General features: G+C 34.4%; 1 protein-coding gene and 1 pseudogene across 1 annotated transcript; both read left to right on the top strand.

Moving 5' to 3' along the window:
• The first annotated feature begins 271 nt into the window (after window positions 1-271).
• Window positions 272-11,699, top strand: LOC127870212 (dipeptidase 1-like; annotated as a pseudogene).
• A 3,681-nt stretch (window positions 11,700-15,380) lies between these two features.
• LOC127869551 (heat shock 70 kDa protein 12B-like) lies at window positions 15,381-21,237 on the top strand. Its single transcript, XM_052412214.1, has 6 exons — window positions 15,381-15,430; window positions 15,826-15,876; window positions 17,821-18,125; window positions 18,329-18,546; window positions 18,725-18,843; window positions 19,507-21,237. Exons 3-6 carry the CDS (start codon window positions 17,829-17,831, stop codon window positions 20,556-20,558), a joined length of 1,686 nt encoding a protein of 561 aa, XP_052268174.1. The 5' UTR covers window positions 15,381-15,430; window positions 15,826-15,876; window positions 17,821-17,828; the 3' UTR covers window positions 20,559-21,237.
• Window positions 21,238-22,732: the final 1,495 nt, after the last annotated feature.

The raw sequence follows: 22,732 nt of genomic DNA on the forward strand, positions 1-22,732 counted from the left end.
CTGTTTAAATAAATTTAACATTATAATGTTGAAATGACATAAACACACTCAATCTATTTCATTGTCAAATAATGAAAATGAAGCAATGATAAACTTCCTTTCTCTGATGAGCTTGATTGATCACTGATTGAAATAACATTGATAATTCAATCAGTGACTAATCAAGTATATCAATCGAGGTGTTAAAAGTAGCAGATTAATCCCCCAGTATGAAATATGCTGGGAGGAGAAAAGACTAGGGTATTAGGAGGTGAAAAGACTAGGGGGAGAAATGTCCAAGGGGGAGAAAAGACCGTACAAGGTACACCATACCTACATGTAAGATTCCTTGTAATGTTCACAGCGTTTATTTTAAATCGTTTACGTTCTCAAATTTCAGCAGGTATTTAATTATAAATATTTATTTATGATTTTGATTTATTTACTATTTCGAAGATACAGTCTTGCAACGTGTTTAGTTAGTCTAAGTTACGTGTTTAGTGATTCTTACAAACAATAGACTGACATGAAAAGTGACTCCTTTTGAAGCACAAACTGCATCCATGTATATATTACAGCTGGCCCGATTTGATGGGGTCTGTTTTTGATAATAATTAATTACCATTTTTCACTTCCGTGTTTATTATGTTTACGAACGCCATGATGGAAAAAAGTCCGTTTCCCACAATGCTTAGCGCGCATTCACACAGGTCAGTAAGACCGGTGTGACACAATGACGGCGAAGTATCTTACGCTAATACCGGTAGTACGGCAACCGTCTCCTCGCGTACCGGCCTTTTCGGTGTTTCCCGGAAGAGGATGCAGACGCGACTCCTATACGGCGCCATCTGTGTGCTCAGCGTCACTGTGGTGAAGCTCGTCATTGCGCTGGCGGTGGTTGCCTCCAAAACTTCATGAAGTAACGGCGCTGAGACGCCGGCGACCGGATGTCAGACCGGCGGCACATGGGATCTACCAGAAGTTGATTGCTCTCATGCTATTAATGATTTGGACAAAGCGAAATGCGTCTTGGACAGCTATCCATTAATTGACGGGTATAAAAATACGTAAATTAATAAATATTTGTATGTATTAAGTTCAATGTCTATGTAGTTATTAATAAAGCCTTCGACCGCAAATAACAATCAGTTCACGAAATAATTAAAAGCTTAATTTCTTTTTATATAAAACAATCTGTATATAATATTACATTTTATTGAACTACATGAGAATTGTTTGGAAAAATACAAGCTAGTATTCAAATAATGCAAAAATAACAAACACAAACTGAAGCATTTAAAGCCAATTCACATGTCTTCTATGGGAATATGTGCGTAGTTTCCCTATTTCAGACATAACGATCTACCGTACCGTTATCGACGGTTCTCCAATACTTCCGTTTACGGCGTGGACCTGACGGCTGACCTCCGGCAGGTCTGGAGTACGAATCTCTCGCATACCGACATACCCCGACTGAGGGAGGGAAAACTGGGTGCACAGGTGCGAATCATAATTCTTACGAAAAGTTTAGACGCATGGATATAAATGTTTCGTATTTTCGGGGGGAGGGGGGCAACTTAATTAATATCAAGTGTTTATTATGTGCGCATCAAACGTTAATTTTATTTTACTTTTTGCACAAAAATGTATATTTTATTAACTGCACGTGAATCATTAATAGCCAAGTTGCATAGCTTTGGTGGTGAATGCAATGTATAGTGACACTTTTAAGAAAGCCGAAACACTTGGTTTATTTTGGTTCATGAACGTTTCGTTTTTTTGTCCGTTCTCAGTTTTGGGCATGTTATGTCCCCTGCAAGTCCCAGTACAAAGACGCTGTCCGCCTGTCTCTGGAGCAGCTTGACGTCATTCGGAAGTACGTCACGCGCTACCCTGACACCTTCCGGTGGGTGACAAAGGCGCAAGGTAGATTTTCAACAGTAGATTTATTGTGTTTCCAGTTTCGAGTCTCCGCTACAAATCGAGTAATTAAGGTGATAAATGGTTACACATTCTTTTAAAGGACCACTATCGAGTTAACTCGTTTGAATTCAAAATGTAGTGAAAAAACTTTATTAGTTATATTTAATTTCTAATCAACTTACTCTGAATCCCAATTTGCACAAACTAATAAAGACACTCATCAGAATCAAACGCTATTGTTACATAATTTTCAATAAACCAAGTAAAACAGTAACACTAGCGCATTCAGATTGCATCTTATTAATAAATTAACAAAGTATACTTTTACAAATATGCGCTAGGGCGGGTCGTTTTGAAATAAGGAACGAGGCGTCGTGAAAAAATAGGTGTGCATGTATTTGTAACATATATTTACAACTTTTTGTATTTTTTATATTTTTTTTATTAAAAAATATATGTTAGTGATTTTAAACATTTCATGTTGTTACACTCCAATAATAGTGAGTGGAGGGATTTATTATGAACTAAGGGGCGAGTCTTTATGAAATAAGGATGTCAAGAAATTAGGGGAGAATCATAAAGAGGCAAACCTTCAAGCAGGCGATTCAGTACATTGCCGAAGTTTGATATTACATGTTACTTTTCGTTTTACTGGTTTATATATGATGCATTCAAAGTTGTTATGGTTGACAGTCTAGTAGGTTAGGAAAGGTGCCACGCAGGGTCACACATGCGCAAATATATTACTTCTAAGTTATTTACAAAGTTTGCAATTTTGTATGTCATTTTTTACAATGTTATTTTCCTTTACATTAAATCACTATACACGGCTGGAAAGATTTGGCCATAAAGTCAAACAAAAGCATTAATTAATTATAATATGTGTTGCAACTCAAATGTTTAAATTAGAAATTACACGCCGGCATTCAGTGGCATGAAGGCTGACATTTTGAGCATAAAAAGCTCACCAAAAGATTTGAGGCTAGAAACCAGTATACTAATGACTCAGCAATTGGCGGTTATTATCAAACTGACAGCCGGATTGCGCTCGTGTAACCTCAACATGTCATCTTTCATTTTTTTGTATAGTATTGTTTTCGTGTAATAGGTATACTCGATGCATTCCAAGCGGGTCGGGTTGCCAGTCTAGTGGGTCTCGAAGGCGGTCATTCTATAGACAGTAGCCTGGCTGCCCTGAGGATGTTCTACGAATTGGGAGTGCGCTATATGACCATCACGCACAGCTGCAACACTCCGTGGTTTGTATGGCGTTGGATTTGCGGTTGCCATACCATGTTGCCTCACATGCTGCCTCTGTACGACCTGCATGTAGCAATATGGCATTGTTTAAAACATTTATTCACCCGACCCCTCCCCTTCATGGCATTACGCAATTTATATTAATTTTAAAGTATGAAGTATGATGGTAAAAATATCTACATGTGTTGATTTTTCAAACATTTTGATCTGAAATTTAAATTAAGATTATTTCTAGAAAAAAAGCACACACAATAATTTAAGAAGTTATTCCGTTTTCTATCAAACTTGTCCAAATTATTTTCCTAAAGACATCTTAGTGACACTCTTCGAAGATTGGATTAATACAGTTGTACTTACAAAATAAAAACACAATTATTATGAACAAAGTAAAACCAAGTGAACCAGCAGTAGAATAACCTTATTATAGAACGTGGTCCTTTGTGTATGACAAGGAACACATTATCAAACAGTGTGAACTAATACACTAGTTCTAGACATGACAACCAGAACACAATAAAACACAAAATATATATACTTGGAGTAACCACATTAGAACTGGCAAATCAAATTTTATTGGGGTTAAAACTTGGTTGTGAGGATTTATCTAACCTCATACTTGTTGTAGAGTTATTCACGAAACTTTTGAGTTTGTATAAAAATAACACCCACGCATTTCTTTGTAACTTTAATAGAAATTAAAGATAACACATTTAAAATTTATTGCCATTTAACTATTCCATGTTTGAATGAAAACTAAAGTAACAATTGTAGCATAGTGAGGCAAGATACAAAGAATAACGCATGCAAGAAAACACGCTTGAGATGAACGCGTTTTTGATTCATCAAATTTTGTAAAGAAGTAAAAGTGGTATAAATGATGTAAATAATCTTCTACTTGAAATGCATCAACGTGAGTTGTATGGGTTGTGTAAACAGAGAGGGGCTTTAACCATACGTAAATGTAAACCAGGACACTCAAGAACTGTGATTTATTTCGAAACACTACCGCATTTAAATAAATTAGACATTTATACATGTTGTTTTATCTTGACTATAACGAAATAATAAATGTATAAGATATTGATATATGTATTTATGTTAAATCACAGTATGTGCGCCAGAAGGCTTAAGTAAACATGTGCTATAGAATTCAATTATTTAACAACAAGGTAAGGTCACGTTTGAATAAAAACAAATTAATATTGTGTTCTGTATATAGAATAAGCTACTGTGTCACGTAGTGTATGATCACACTCGCTTTTTAATAGTACAAGCAATAGTCGAACACCGACCTATACAATTGTAATACCTCGAGTGAATGCCCTGCCAGCACCCGTTCAAATGTTGTAAACGTTAAAGACCATATAATCAGCTTGTACTTTAAGTTTTTTTGCTTTTCAGAGATGATAAATTCAGTATTATTTTATTATCTTATATATCCGATTTAAATTTACGATCGCTGGTTGTAGTAAACAATCATAAGAGATATCAAGTAGAACGGCATTTCCCGAAGTTGTTTATTTAGACCTGAATATGTAAATCGAACAAACACTTTTTTATACGTTTAATATATTTCAAGGTTATTGTCAAGTTTTACTGCTGGTAGAGAAATAAAGGTAACGAGTACTGCAAACAACCTTTCATGTCATCGTTATCAGATATTTGTGTTGTTGATTTATTTGCATTTTCCATGGTAGTCAGAAAACTTCCTCACACTTTTTCTGTTCGGGTCAGTAAGTTAGCGTATATAGATATGAGTCGTGTTCTGAGAAAAAATGGCATAATGCATGTGCGTAAAGTATCGTCCCAGATTAGCCTGTGCAGTCCGCACAGGCTTATCAGGGACGACACTTTCCGCTTTTATGACATTTTTCGTTTAAATGAAGTCTCTCCTAGGCAAAAATCCAATTTAGGCGGAATGTGTCGTCCCTGATTAGCCGCGGACTGCACAGGCTAATCTGGGACGACACGTTACGCACATGCATTATGACCAGTTTTCTCAGAACACGACACTTATGTAAAAAAACGCTTGATTGGTCATTGTCGGCTGAGGTACTACTCCAAAGATTCCCGTTTACTCTAACGTATATTACAAATACAGGGGGTACGGAAAATATACTTATAAGTAAGTTATAACCGGTCGCCTTTGAGCATAATTTCCGTGTCCGGGGTATAGCTCAGTATACTTAAGATTGCCCACACAACTTTTAAGTCGTACCTGAGCCGACCGCGACTAAGTGAGCGTCAATAACTGACGACTTCCTTACTTAAATTAGAGGTAGTGGAAATGGCTATACAAATAAAATCAAACCTGAGAACAGTGGTCAGTCAAGGGAAAAGTAACCTAAGTAGAAAGCTCAGAGGCGTCGGAGCTGGGGCGGCAGGATACATTTTTTTATTTCAATACCCGTATATTTGAAAATATCTTTACCACGAAGCAAGGTAATCACGCTTTCGCGGTTATGACACGTGTATTGTTGATTGTCATCACCCGCCCGCGGTAATGTACGTGTCAATTATGTTGTTAATTGATCGGTCTCTTTTATAACGATAATCCCTACATCCTTGAGTAATTAAACCTGTGAATCTTTAATTGTCGGTATGATCTAAGCCTTTGCTTCTTTTTATTAAAGTGATATTATGGGCATCTTACAGCTAGTCTATCGCAACCGTTGTTTATTTTTGGTATTTTCACTTAATATACACTTATATTTGTTAATGCAGCATCAACATACTAAAACAATATCCCGGAAAGAGAAAAATAATGCATTTGAATATCAACCGTACTTTCGTTTTGACAACTGACGACAGAAATGATTCGATTTACGATGTGAATCTAAATCTTGTTTAAATGCAGATTCGTTCATACGACACAAAAACACTATTTTGTTTTACGGATCATTTCGGCTTAGAGGACTGGGTGAGTCATGTACAATATTTAATATAATATATATTTTTTATAAACAACTGGTAGCAAGATGAGTTGCAGATAATTGGTCAGTAACCACATTTTACCTAACTCTTTTGACCTGTTAATTCTTTTCAGCTCAATGCAACAGTGAAAAATGACCCATAATATCACTTTAATATAAAGGAAAGTATGACATGAAACAAATGTGCCGATATACAATAGTCCTTAATTATCACAAAATTAAAGATACCTCAAGATACCTGAATTAATTGTAATAACTCAAAGTAAATCTATAATTCTAAAAAACTTATTTAATGTTTTTACCCCTTTTTTGTGTCATTTCGATATGTCTACTCCAAACCAACCAACCAATATCAATTTGCTTTCGACGCCCGTGTAGGTCAGTTGGAATTATTGCTAGGTCGTCACCCCACACAGTTTACTTTAAACAAAAACGTATTGCCGATACATAGCATAATGACACACATTATTTATATTCAAAAATACAAATTAATAACTTAAATTAAAATGTATACACATTGTTCAACTTATGCAATTATCTCGTTCATTCTGCAAATTCGCCAGTTCGTGTTACGTTCATTGGAAGATATTTTTTAATAAAGGTCAGCATGTGTCGTTGAAGTCACGTTCAATAAAAGTATTATTTGCGGAATCGCTGTAATAAAGCAAAATTATGGCATAACAGTGCCGTTCTCATTAAAAGAATCAGACACCAAATGTTCTATTTTTTTTATATACAAACATCAGACAAACAGCATTTTCATTTAAACAACAATAACAGAATAACACAATGTATCTCTCCCCTGCAAATTCGAAATGGCATTTTTATAACAGGAGGTTTATATGAAATAAATCCAATTGCAATCATGCTGAAAGTTAATTATGAAAGAAACAAATCAATGTAATGCCTGCTTTGCCAAAATAAACGATCCTTAATCCCTTTTTCGGCTGCTCATAACATCAGTCGGTTAGGGTTTTTGTTCACGCATAGTCATCAATAAAGATCTATTGATTTCGGTCACGCGCTCATTCTTTATGGTTATGACTGTGGCCGCTAATTGCTACCAATTAATTTATTTTTGATTTTACTGTTTACTATTCGCAAATCAAAATGACTGTCTCGTGACCGCTTAACACAGGTGGAAAATGGCGTTCAGAGTGAAATTAAATAGACATGGCCGCTATAACAAGGTTACTCAGATGTAATGTAGAATGATTTTCGGGGAATCTAGACTTCCCGCTGTAGACAAATGACCGCTGATCTCAGATAAAGGCTAAGTCAATTTGGACTATGTATTTGCATACCGAATCAACGCTCAAGTATATGGTTAAACATGGAGTGAACTGTACTTTGGGAAGTAGATGTCAAATATAAACCTGTAACACTGTTTGAGCCAGCATCACTTAGCCTAATCACTTTCCATATGTTTTTACCTAAAGTACAGTAAATTAAAAACATAAACAAATAGTTTTCATCTGAACTTAACTGTACCGACAACAGGACACATACATGAGACTAGAATGACACTTAATAATAATAATAATAATAAAAATAATAATAATCATAATAATAATAATAATAATAATAATAATAATAATAATAATAATAATAATAATAATAATAATAATTATCAAATAAAAAAATAAAATAAATAATAACAATAATAATAATGATAATAATAATAATAATAATAAAATAAAAAATAAAAAATAAAGAAATAATAATAATAATAATAATAATGATAATAATGATAATGATAATAATTAATATAAATGATCAAAAAATAAATAATAACAATAATAATAATAATAATAATAATAATAATTAATATTATTATTTCAATAAAAATGTGTACAAATAAGATGTTCTTTGAAAAGACATAACAAGCCATATTAATATATATTAAAAAATTCATGTATGTATTTACAAGGGCGGACAACTGGAAAATTGATGAGCCGACCTATAACAGAGCAGTTGATGGACCCAAATTTGGAGGGCTTTCTGCATTCGGAGAGGTGAGCCAGAGTGGACATGCTAAATGAATAAACATGCTGAATGAATTATATTCATAAAGTCTCTGAAGAAGCCACTATGGGTTCAGATGATCGAATCCGGGGATGGGAAGAACTGGTATAATTTACTACTGTAACATGATATATGTAATGTTTATTTTCGGGATATTGTACCCATATTGTCATGACAATTGTTAACGGTATTGTTTTCAAATGATGCAATTATAAGCTTGTGAATTATGCGATCTACTGGGGATGCTTTTTTAAAACACTTGATCAAAACTTAATGCAGACATCTACACTATACATGTCCGTGCATTCTTGGAATAACCATTTCTTATTCTTACTACCCAGACAGTAATCCGAGAGATGAACCGACTGGGGATGCTGATTGACCTAGCGCACGTGGCCAATGCTACCATGGTGGACGCTTTGAGAGTATTCAGGTTAGAAAATAGAATATAACTAAACGTGCAATAGAATCATGGTGGCTAAAACAATCGTCAGATGTCCAAGTGTCGTACATTTATCTCTTTTTAGACATGTGTAGTGTCTTCCAAGTGAGATGTTTTATGTTAAGTATGTGCCAATTTGTTTTCATAATTTGAAAAACCGATGAAAAAGTGATCAAATGTTATTTTTTAACTTTCTTACTCATAAGTTATTATGGCCATGATGTCGATAAATGCTTGAATCTTACCAAAACATATACAATGGCGACAATCAATCAAAAAGTTAGTGCCACGTAAAGGCGTTCTCTTATCATACTGATTCTTCAATATATAGTAAGACAGATTTATTCAGGGTAAACACACACGCTTTTGAAAACCTAAATACTATGACTTTACGGCCTAATATTTACTGACATTTTGCTACATCAACAAGGCGCCTGTAATATCTGTAACCACTTCCGAAACGTACAGGACACCGTGCTACATCTTACGGTAAGGAATTTGCCTTACATAACAATTTTAAGAAAGTACAACACGCAGTACTGAATTTCACGGTGAAGCGTTCTCCTTATATAACCACTTTCGGGAAGAAAACACTCCGTACTGAAACTCACCATAAGGTGTTCTCTCTATATAACCGATTTTGGAAAGTACTACTTAGGGGAATTACAAAACTCCGTATTGAATCTCACGGTAAATCGTTCTCTCTATATAACCACTGCAGGGAAGTAAATACTCCATTACTGAATATCATGCCTTCATGGTAAGGCGTTTTCCTTGAATAACCATCTTCGGAATCCCTCTATGAATCGATCATTCGGCTTCATAATGTTAAGAAGTGGATCGTCCGTTCTACAAAACGCTTATTGTATTCCATGATGTAAAGTAGTAAGTTGTCACATCTTGTATGCGTTCAGTAAGAAATTCTTATGAATATAATCGTTTCATCTATATTTCATTTCGCTCTATATAATGTTAGTAAGTAAATATATCTTATATGATTGAATCCTCCTACTTCGTAATGTTCAGTAATAAATCAGCCAATCTACGATGTGTAATTCAATCCATTGTGTACATTATTTAGCAGCAAAATCGTCGTTTCCATTAATTGTAAATGTCACCTACAAATTTAAATTGTGTAATTGTCCCTTTTATTATTAAATCCGCTCTTTACATAATGGGGTTAATCTGATCTTACAATATTAAGCCGACAATCGTCACCTTCTATGATTTTATCCGCGTTCTACATTTTTCAAGCTTTTAAATCGTCATTTTTTTCAATCCATCATTTTCATACTGTCAAATTTTAATCAGTAAATCGCCCGAACATGATTCAGTTCGAAGTCATCAATTTGTTAAGTAATTAATCGTCAAGTTTTAAAGTCAAGCCGAATTTTAAATTTTAAATGTACATTTAGCAAATCGACCCCCTTTAATTTACTCGTTCAATTCCAGAAGCGGAATGGCGGGGTTGTCATGGTGAACTTCTATGACTTGTACGTCACGTGTCCTCCACTGACGGAAAAACCGTCCAAGATAAGTTGAGTGGCGGTTGAGTAATTGTGTCCGTATTAACAAAGTCCTTATTGTGAAAAAATAAGTAAATTTTAATTCATAAATATATTTATTTCGATCTTTGTGGATGGGATATCCACATATAACACTTTGAAGTGTTAACCGAAGAGTGTCTACAGTTTTATTCTTCAGTTAGCTCAAATATTTTAAAATGCTAAAAATATGAACTTGACCATGCACCTCATGTTCCAGATCACAAAGATTACATCAAGAAAATCATTGGAATCGACCACGTGGCAATCGGGGCGGACTACGATGGAATTCCCGCGAAAGCTATGCGTTGGTAGCTGTTCAACTCCATTTTAACGTCGTTGCTAATACATTGGTTAATAACTGAAGTATTATTTCCCGTTGAATTAAGTTCCGATACATACATTATAATATAAAACATCAACGACAATAACAACAACACTAAATACGTGATGTTAAATAGAGTTATAAAAATGTACTACTTGTTGTTATTGAATTAAAACAAGGTGAAACAATAATCTGAAACGTAATATTAACAGGTTTCTTTTTTGATGATATTTTTACGTACGGTATTGGCAATAAATAAATGCATTTTAACATTACTCTGTAAGTTCAAACGCAAATGCACGATAAAGCTCTCATTGCAGGTTGCCCGTTGGTCTAGAGGACGTTTCCACCTACCCAGTCCATTTTGCCGAGCTCGTTCGCCGGGGCTGGAGAGAACTAGATCTGCAAAAACTGGCCGGAAGAAACCTCATCCGAGTCTTCAGGCAGGTGGAGAAGGTAGGTCAATTGCTGTGTCACGGCTAGTCACAGACAGAGTGGGTTTGTAAAGAAGAATTAACGTAACAGTTATAAAGGGGTGTTAACCATCATGAAAATGTCATGTGTGTTACAACGAAACAGCCACGTAGTTGCTGAAAAATGGTCTTAAGACAGGGTCGCGTGTAGCGAATAATACAAGTTCAACTACCTAAAGCTTTCAATTATGTGCTTCCGTCGAAGCCTCCTCCTATTGGTATATATACCCGTTTCTAAAAATTCTACGATTTCAAAGAAAAAAATTGAAATTGAAATTTGAGTGTCGTTTTATTCTCGCTTGCTAGAGCCGACGCCCAAAGAAAACTAGAGCCGACGTCCAAATAAAAAATAAATTCAGTTAATGGTTAGTTTTGCCTTGGTTGAAGGCAAAACGTTTATCACTTGGCATTGTCATTAAACGAGTCTCACGTATAATGTAATGTGTAAACGTGAACAATATTTCTCATTTGAAAAAGAACACTATTGGTCACGTCTCATACCTGAAATTACGTTCGTAGAAGTTTTGTTTAAATATTTATTTGTTGTGCTGGTACATGCCCATGACACGATTATACTAACTCCCAACTCTATGTTTATGAAATAATGTTTATTGTTTGAAAACAGCAGAAACCTGAGCATTATTCCGCAATAAATCACAATCGTTTACCAGATTTTCGTTCATTGGTCCGTAGGTTCGAGACGAAATGTGCTACTTGCCACCATTTGAGGACATGTTACCAGAGAGCGAGAACAGTGCCGACAAGTCATGTCGGACCAACATGAACGAATGGTGACAAATATGTCGTTGCACGCTGAACAGTCTGTGCAGCTGACCACACCATATCCCTATGGCCATTTTATACTGGATCGGCGGCTTTAATGACCACTAAGTTTACTGAATAGCTTTTTTCATAAAATACCGTTCGCATTTAATGGCATGCTTACTCGGATATACGCCATTTTCTAATTCGATATTGCCCCAAACATTTTCTTCTTAATATCGCCCAACATAACTGGGTCAAATTGTGGTATGAAATTCAGAAATTAACTTATATGCATAAATGATGCACCGTGATATATTTACAAAAGGATATCATTAGTATTTGTGTGTTATTAGTATTATCTGCATGCTTCCTATAGTTTTTGTATGTTAAAAAATTGTACATGTCCATATGGCAGCAACTTGCTTAGAATAATGCCAAAACATCTTTAAACGACTGATGAGTTTAAGCTTAACATTAATTAATATGTTTGAATTCTTAAATAATACATATTGCACCACATTTTTGAAGATAGGCCTCCAGTTAAGGAGGCTGAAGGAACTGCAGACATGGTTGCATATTTATCTTTCCTTAATAGACGGTAGAAACAAACAATTAATTAATAAACAAACAGGACAGAGCTGATTATTTGCAATGTACGATTATATATGAGGAAACGTCATATATATATATATATATATATATATATATATATATATATATATATATATATATATATATATATATATATATATATATATATATATATATATATATATATGCATTTTAAATTCTTCTATTTTTGTCTGCACTTTTCGATTGCCTCTGATTTTCGGTTGGAATGCTTGGTGGCCAAATTCCGTAGAACAACTGATCCATTTATGTTGGCCTTATTTTCAGATTTGCATTATAAATATGTTAAGACAAAAAACAAGAATTGTAAAAAAAACAACACAATCGACGCACAAAACATATTCAACAATTCAAAATAATTTACCCAACATTTGAGTTAAAAAAGTTAAACCTCATGTAAGTTCTATACCTGTTTTCAACACTCCGCCTAGAGATTTGGCTGGTAAAAATCGTATACATGTACAATTTCAAATTTGGATCATAAATGTTAAAAAAACTAGGTCACATCTTAGAAACATCTGACAATTTTCCCTTTTTTTCACCCGCTACAACTCTACTCTATCCGACACATTTTTGGTTAAGTATTGATAAAACTTGGTCAGAATGTTTATCTTGATAATATCTAGACCTATTTCAAAGCACTGTCAAGTGGAGTCAATGTTGATCGCTGAGTCACCACATCAAATCTTAAATAAAATCTGCTATTGCAAGCAGCTGATTAACGCTCTGTACATAAATCAAACTATTTTGTATGAGAAACGGATGATCCAATTGAAAAATAAAACGATTCAATTTAATTTAGATATGCGCAAAAAACAACACTCAAATTTCCTATACGTAACGGATCATTGATTCTGGTTAATTTTATTAAGAAAAGTTAACACGATTCACAAATAGGATAGGAATAATTTATAAGGCTAACTACACTTTTATTTTATCAATACAGGTATAAGATAATAAAAAAAAGTTACCAATTAGAACAGTTGTTGAGCCTACAATTACACTCTCTAAGCTGTATCTGCGTCACGTTTTCAATACAATACTCATTGGAGAGAACATTCTTGATAAAGATTTTCAGTGATGTGCAGATGACCGTAACAGAACGGTAGGTATTGATATGCAAACAAGTATTGATCAATTATTTTTATGATGACACAAAGAATTATTTATTTGTATAAATCATAAATGTGTATTGTTATTTATGGTCATTATTGTGCAAATTTTGCATGAGAGAATAAACAACTGAAACATCGCTTGATAATTGAACAGACTGCACAGGAGGAGGTTCCGTGTCAGCCTCCATCATGAATCATCAGCAACATTAATTAAACTATGTTGTGTAATACACCTGTACAGCGGGTGTGATAATATGATACACAATCGACTAACTTAGCAAGTGTGCAAGTCGCAATATACACCGATCGTTGGTAACTTATTTGCCTTATCGAGAAAACTACAGTGATGTGTAATTGCCGTCCTATATCACCAGCTAATGCATCGTCAGTTATAGGAACAATGAATATACATATGCTCGTGAAGGGAACGTTTATATAAAAGTCATAATGCCACTTACGTGTAAATAAGGACGGAAAGTGCATACAACAAGATTAAACATTCTCACGAGAGAGCTCAGGGTTTATGGAAGGACAATGCTGATTATTGCTCAAGATTTTCTGAAGAATTGGCTAATATTTAGCTCGATCAGCTAATATTTCTGTTAATAGTGTGATTTAAACATGGCTTGTTTCAAACCAGATCCCTAGGCATTTGGTTACATCTGTCAATGAAACCTGCCACACGGTTGGTAGAGACTTTGTTAAGTTGAGCAATGCTTTCACAAAGTGTAGTCTGTCGTCTTACATCGAACACGTTGATATCGTGCACTTGCAATAATGCTATAAGTGTGCATCAATCGAAACATAATCAACCGTCAAAACCCACGCTACCACATCGATCAACAGCAATAGATGATTTCACTACAATGCTGATCAGAAAATAATTTATTTTATTCCTTAAAATGAAATATATTGAAAATTAAATATAACTTTGTTGAAGATAATACGAATGAAATCGATAAAACATGCTTTATTTTAGTATCTCGGGTTATACAATTGAGGCTGATAAACGTGTAAGAGGAATCAGTAATAATGTAAATGAAGTTGTTTCCGCCACATGTTATTACACTCAATTTGCTTATAGTGTTTTCAAACCTCTCATAATGACGATGACTATAAAGCCGTATACATTTTGTTTAAAATCCAAGGCGTCAATCAAGTTTAAGCGCAAATTAGCATGGTTTGTTCCTTAATGGTGATCAAGTAACGAAAAAATAATCCTGGTCATTATTTTAGCGTAAACATTTTGTCTCGTACCTTGACATTTAAGGCAGCCATGTGGTTCTTGTGTAAATGTTTACAATTATGCCGTAATTTTGAAATCTTTCATTTCATTGTGAACTAATAATCAAATCAAACAGCCCAAATACTGGCCAACAAGACAGAAGAAATTCAAGACAAACCAACAGACTTACATGAAAAATCGTACTTTATAGGTCTTTACCTACAAACTTGGTATTCATTTCATGGATATATGTTTCCGAAATGAAAGCATTAATGCCTGAGTAAAAGAAGTAAAAACTTTCTAGCCTTTGATATTGTAAGCGTATCTCGAAATATTTTGACGCTGTGATAGTTTTATGTATTTACGCATTCGTCACGTTGATAATAAAATTCTTATTTAAGAAATGCCGTTTATAATTATATGTATTAATTTGTAGACAAATTAAATAGTCGGGACGGGAAGAATGTAATGTACAAATAAGTTTTTATAAACTGTTTTATAATGAGGACATAAAGAAGTGGTGTGAATCATAATGTTTTAAAAGCCGTTTTATAGTTCATTCTATTTCTTAACCCAATTGTTATGCACTGTTAGAAGCAAGATAGAATAAATGCCTGAATGGAAATGTGAAGTTCTGCAAGTTGCCATGACGAAAATACGTATCGTAATACAGATTTAACCTTCTTCTTGGAAATCTATATTTAGGCGCAGTAAAAAAATTCCAAATTACTTCCTGGTCAATAAGCAGGTGACTCGTTTGTTCAAGCAGTGGGTTTGTGCGATTATTTTTGGTAAGATGTTTGCTGAATACTGTTTTCATTATGTGTATGACATTACTGAACTTTGATATCGATAATGAATTTACTGTATTTGTGATGATTTCATGAAATATTATATTTTAAGGAAATGATGGCAATGTCATTTTGTTCTGTTCTCAAATCGAAAGTGGTAATGGCTAAAAGTCTGTTTCTAATTCAATGCCTTCTAAATCGTAAACAGGGAGGCATGAAGTTGTAAATATAATTTTAAGACACGAAGAAGAACGTTATCAGGAGACAATTTCTCAATATTGTTTTGGCACTTTTGCCCAATATCTATGTTTTTTAGTTATCCATTTTGTTCTCCTATCTCAAATCGAAAGTAGGACTAAGTAGGACTAGCGTTATGTCGTTTTCTTCTCTTTCAGATGTTGATATAAAGGGCTCTTCTGTTACCAAAGAAGACAAGAATTTCCTGAGTAAAATATTTAATTGAATATAACAATCAATATATCATCAAATTTTGTCGTTTCGATAGGTGTATATGATATGCAATTCTATTTCTCATGTTTTTTCACACCATTAATGTTGCTCCATCCCAATTATGATTCTGCGGATCTGTTTGTATGTTCGTGTATACACATGTTTAAATTATGTCCACACCATTCACACGTTCTGCACTCACGACTTTTGAAATGAATAAAGATTCAGTAATATTAAGTATTGTGCGACGGTGAAGTTGCAATAATTAGATTCATAGCTCCAAAGAACATATCACACTTGAAAGTTAAAAGATAATAAAATATTTTAACCTAGTTACACGCTTTAACGAAATGTTGTCAGATAGGAATCGGATTGGGAAAACACATCATGAACACAGTTATGTTCCGGTGATATAATTGGTAGTGTATTGTTTTAGTTTATTAATAAAGGTCTACAAAACCAATTGAACGGCTGCGTAGGTAGAGACAGGCATCACGCTATTTTATGACATTCATTGTATAATAGGCGTGACAAGGATAACAACATTCATTAACTAAATGTTGAAAACCTGAATTAGAGAATATGATTTTATGTTTTATTCCATAAATAATAAGTACATAATCACGCATTCATTTAATACCCAGCATTTGCTAGTTGAATGCAGTAATATAATTGTTACAAGGAACTTTGTAAGAGAAGTTACAACAACGATACTATTGATGTCAATGAAAGAATTCACGTTTTTATTTATCTTAATTTCTAATTCATGTTACATTAAAAAACACCTTTTAGTTATAGGGAATAAAATTAAACACTTTCCTCAACTGATAAATAAAATGCAAATTCTGAGCAACGTAATTATTTTTCAAATAATTTACCAAGCTTGTAAACCTCAGTCACAACAAAACATAATTTAATTTAAAGTATTTATCAATGCTTGTCTATACAGACGTAGATAAAACTATATGATTACGGTCTATATTAAAAAATTACTTAAACACTTAGATTCGGTAAATAATGTAATTAAATATTGATAGGCATTTAAACATACCTGCTTACAAATAAACATATCAATATTTAATATTTATATACAGTTTGGTATAATGTCATGTGTAGCAAGTGCGCATGCCGCTAGTAACGTCAATCGATAAATATGTATGAACCTTATCATGAAATCTCCATTATAATTAAAACTTATATGTATTGTTAATTATATACATAATAAAACTCCATATTCTCCAGGAGTAAACTAGTTTTATTTAAGTCAAATGGTGTATTACCTCTAAATTCACAACATTTGCATACACATATGTAAAACACCGACGGAGGCACATTGTTTTAGATAGGTTTAGGTTGGAAATACTGTTATGGTCCATACTTAAAGAGGCAGTGTCAGAATGGCCTTTCTTGTTTAAAGTTTAGTATGGACGTAATCAAGGTGTTTGGAGCCTTCAAAACGTGTATTAATTTTATTTATTTATAATTTACTTTTTCCTCAATAGGAAATGCGTGTTTTAAGGTTAAGCTGCAAAAAATGCAGCAATACACAAACGCATCGGTATGGTTGTACGCAGAGAGCATTTTTAAACAATTTTTAGTTGATTCAAAATCCACTCCGTATTTACAAAATTGCACCATGATGACCAACAAATCGAATTGCGTAAATCTCGAGGCCCAAATGTTTATTATAACAGAAAGCAATTATTAGTCGATTTTTCAAATTTAAAACAAACTTATGCTATAAACTCAATGTAGGTTTTTCATTGTCAAAGCTTTTCCTTGAAACAATACGGTCGTTAGTCACTAACCATAAACTGGTATGCTATCCCACTTACTTCACCTAAAATCACACTAATTGGTGTCAATGAAAGTATATCACGGTTACGGCACTTAACATTTAAGTGACAACATTTACAGCTAGGATATTTATATATATTTAGATACAGTTATGGCTACCGGAAGTCAATACCTGATTGTGGCTGCGTTCGACTTCGGAACCACTTACAGTGGATATGCATTCTCCTGCAAAGACACTCCAAATGACATCAAATCTAACAAGAGTTGGACTGCCGGATCTGGTAAACTCATCTCACTTAAAACACCAACATGTGTTCTTATCAATGAGGATGGTGAGTTCGACTCCTTTGGATTCGACGCCGAGGATAAGTATTCATCTTTGGCAGAGGACGGAAAACACCATGGTTGGAGACTGTTCAGAAGATTTAAGATGGTTCTTCACAATCAGGTAAATCGTCACATTTATTATTTACTTCAATATCAATTGTGTATTCATTGTGAACGCTTAATACATTTCGTTACATATATTTATACCGTCTCGTTATAAAAACAATGACTATAACACGTTAATTTAGCCGCTGTGAGGTGTGGTATTAGCGGACTTATTATATAAGATGTAACTGTCCGCATAGCTTTTTTATACTGTTTCAGCGCATTTTGAGTTCAGCAACAGTTGAAGATTTGGAAGGTAAAACTTTCCCAGCCAAACCGATATTTACGATGTCGCTCAAATATCTACAGAAACACCTTTTGGACGCTTTGAGTATGAGTAACATTGGGACAAGAGAAACTGACATCAGATACATTATTACCGTACCTGCTATCTGGGGAATAGCTGCAAAAAAGTTCATGAGAGAAGCAGCGATTGAGGTTCATAATAGTTTATAAACAAATTAACAATTGTTAATCGATTTCGCTATGTAAATATACTCAACGTAAATCCACAAGTGCCATGTTCCTATCTCTTATACCTTGATTATATGCTCTATCTTGAAAAAAACTAGGTACAAATGCAGAATCATTTTAAACAGTGTTTATCTCTATCTGGGCAGGAATCGATGGCACCCGTCTAAAATTGGCATTGGAGCCGGAGGCAGCCGCTGTCTGTTGTGAGGCCCTCGGTCACACCTTAGCCGGAAAAATGTTTATGGTCGTCGACTTAGGAGGTAATGCTTATGCTACTTCTTCTTCAACTACGACTTCTTCTGCTACTGTTAATACCACACTTGCTACAACTTCTACTACTGCAACAACAGCAACTTCTACTTCAAAAACTGCTTCTGTTAGTAGCCCAACTACTGCAACTTTTACTACTTATTCTAATACTAATACTATTTTTTTACAACTACTACCATTTAAAATCAACATCAACAACTACTACTACTATTACTACAATAACTACTACTTCTACTTCTACTACTACCGCTACTACTACTACTACTACTTTTACTACTACTACTACTACTACTACTACTACTACTGCTACTACTACTACTACTACTACTACTACTACTACTACTACTACTTCTACTACTACTTCTACTACTACTACTACAGCTACTACTACTACTACTACTACTTCTACTACTACTACTACTACTACTACTACTACTACTACTACTACTACTACTACTACTACTACTACTACTACTACTACTACTACTACTACTACTACTACTACTACTACTTCACTACTACTTCTACTACTTCTTCTACTACTACTTCTACTTCTACTACTACTACTAATAATGATAATAATACTTGTAAAACTTCTACTTCACCTACTACTACTACTCTCGTATTTTATCTGCCTTATTTGTATGCCATAGGTGGAACAGCTGACATATCTGTCCATGAAAAACTAATTGATGGCTCACTGAAGAATATTCATGCCCCCAGCGGAGGTCCGTGGGGCGGAATATTCGTCGATGCAAACTTCATAGCGTTTATGACAGAAGTATTTGGGACAATGGCCATAAATGCCTTGCAAAGTAAAGAAATGTACGATTACTTTGGTATGAATCGTGACTTTGAGGTTAAGAAGAGGAAATTCGAGTTTAATTCTCAAAGCGACATCACATTTCGTATCCCAGTTGCACTGAAGGAAATTTCAGAGGCGAATTTTCATCAGTCTTTATCAGACCGACTGGCATCTTTGAAATACGGTAAACACGTTTTCACGAGAGGTAGAGATAAGCTTGGTGTCGACTCGTCAATCATGCAAAGTTGGTTCACAGATCCTGTTTCCAAGACGTCGAATTACATGGGCAGTGTTCTTAAAGAAGAACGAATGAAGGTTGTTGATCTTATAATCTTAGTTGGAGGGTTTGCAGAGAGTCCATACGTACAGCAAAGGATTAAGGAAGAACTACCTGGGAAACAGGTGATTGTTCCTGGGGAGGCGGGTCTCGCCGTTCTGAAAGGAGCCGTGATGTTTGGACACAAACCTGACATCATTATATCCAGGCTTATGGATTACACGTATGGGATACGTGCATGGAAACAATATGACGAGGAAATACATCCTGCCGAAAGGAAAGTATACAAACACGGAACATGGAGAGTCGACAACTGTTTCGAGATATTTGTTAGAGCGAATGAAGAGGTCCAAGTTGATTCCAAAGTGACACATAATATCAGACCTAGATGTAAACTTACTAATATTCTAATATACAGGACGAAAGACAGGGATCCGGCCTTCACAACAGATCCTGGATGTGAACAACTTGGTCGAATTAAAAATTACTGCGATACGGACATTCCACTGCAGGAACAGATTATTAAGACAACGTTTATGTTCGGAGACACAGAGTTACGTGTATTCTGTGAGAATGTAAAGACTGGCAAAGCGGAGACATTAACACTTGACTTGAGCAAATGAAACGGTCATTATAGATACGGGAAATTATCAACTTTAATTTGACAGTACTTATCTGTTACAATTCATTAGGATACTGGTTATTATTTATGTTAACACTGAACATTTTGATAGAAGAACCGAACGATGTATTTTCCTAAGAAAGAGCGTATACAATGCTTCAGTTAAATAAACGGCTATTTACATTTTAAAAGTGTGCAAATTGTGTTATGTGTATCTATCAATAAGCGCATTCATTAGGCTGAAAGCATGATCCTTTATACAAAAAGACAAATAAATTAAAAAGGACCTTTCGTGTACCCTGTTATTTAAAAAATGGCTTATCAATCACCGCAAACATGGTTATATATGTTGAAGTGTTATATTCATAAAACATTCCAAGATCGAATACGTTTATAATTATGCAAAAAGTAACTATACTTTCTAAAATAAGCACATGAAACCACCGTAAATTGGGAATAATGCATGCTTTTACAACTGAGAACACATGACTATATATTGTTTAGTTTTGTCCTTTTTAATTATTTTCTACATAATTTTAATAGATGTAGTTGTGTTTTCTTTTATAGTATCAATATTATTTCACTTCATTCGTTTTGCTCAGTTGTTATATGTTTACAATAGGATATGCTACATCAAACATAAATTAAAGTTTGTAATCGGTAAGAGGTACTAAAATTAATTCTTTGTTGTTTTAATATGCTTTACAGCACATCCATATATATTTCGTGTAAATAATATAAAAAAATTAACAGCATCTGGTTTGTTCTGTTCTCACTAGAATATGATTGCTGTCGATCTTTTCATGACGAATTCTATAGTTCTCTTTACCTTTACTCTCTACAGGTATACATCACTTTAAATGTGATAAATGATTATTATATTATGTACTTAAATTTTAATGTAAATATTTGTGTTGGATTAAAAGCATATTAATTTGTTATGAAACATTGAATGATCAAAAAAGCTAAATGCATTTAGAATATATCTAATGAATCAACACGAATGAACAACTTTAAATGTCCATGAAACGTTATTCAAATCAGTTTGTTATAGTTATGAAAATCTTCGTTAAAATAAAAATAAAATGATTTAAATAATTTCTTATTCAAATCTACATTCATTTTTTCCTAAAAATGTTGCTTGACAATTATATAAATCAGTTTGAATCCCGAACTGCCATTTAACTTATGTGTAATTTGGACTTGAAATTATGTATCCGACCAATCTCCCCATACCTCTCATTCAAGCAGGACATAATTCAGTTACTGGCATACAGTGAGTACCATTTCTATTTCACAACGGACTTAATATACAATTGTACAAAATCACTCCCGGTAGCGCCTAACTAACTCGTGGGAACCTTATTACTTACTCGTATGATAAATATAAGCATCGAATCAGAGGATACACAGTGAGAAAGGTTAAAAAAAGCAATTTAAAGTGCTGAGCATAATCATCATCATTCCGTTGACCGGGATTGCCGTTGGGGAGGGGCGGCAATTTAAAACGACGACAAAGAGTCACGACACGACACGGCTGCTGAGAGTTGCTCATCGAAGGGGCGGGACTTCCACTCGTTTATATTGTCTAACCATATTTTCTTCTGACGGCCTCGACGGCGACCTCCCTCTAGCGTGTCCCTTCTTCCAGCCTCTCGACGTTAATGGCTTTGTGTTGTACGTTCTGGGCACCATGTTCTTACACTTTTTTGTGCAGACCCCCATCATATATTCTGCTCTTTCATTAAATTTGTTGGTGTGATTTTGGAGTTCACTGCTGGTTACCCCCATGAGTTCAATGCCATCAGCAAAGCCCACTTTGGAGATGGGTCTTCCACCGATGAAGATAGATGTGTGGTGGTATTTGAAGGTCTACTGCATTATCTTTTTAAGAAACAGTTAAACCAGGACGTGGTAGCAGACGTTGGTTTTGCAAGTGTTCCTCAATTATGACTGTTATGCTGTTAAAGATCTGTTTCATTGTGCTCCGCCGAACTGGGAATCCAGATCTTTGGCCTTACGTTTCAATCGGTTAAGGATGATACGTATCATGACTTTACTAGGATGGCTGATGAGGCTGGTGGTGCTGTAATTCTCACACAGCTTCAGGTTATCCTTTTTCGGTAGGTGGATGACCAGAACCTGGGGTATATCCTTGCTCCACTTCTTCTTCTC

Source organism: Dreissena polymorpha, chromosome 2 (genome assembly GCF_020536995.1).
Source record: "Dreissena polymorpha isolate Duluth1 chromosome 2, UMN_Dpol_1.0, whole genome shotgun sequence".
NCBI lineage: Eukaryota > Metazoa > Mollusca > Bivalvia > Myida > Dreissenidae > Dreissena > Dreissena polymorpha.

Bases quoted from the DNA above. Each gene is read 5' to 3' on its own strand.
- LOC127869551 (XM_052412214.1), top strand. From the start codon at position 17,829: ATGGCTACCGGAAGTCAATACCTGATTGTGGCTGCGTTCGACTTCGGA. The intron at 18,547-18,724 runs GGTTCATAATAG...TATCTCTATCTG, and splicing joins ATGAGAGAAGCAGCGATTGA to GGCAGGAATCGATGGCACCC. The intron at 18,844-19,506 runs GTAATGCTTATG...TGTATGCCATAG, and splicing joins TATGGTCGTCGACTTAGGAG to GTGGAACAGCTGACATATCT.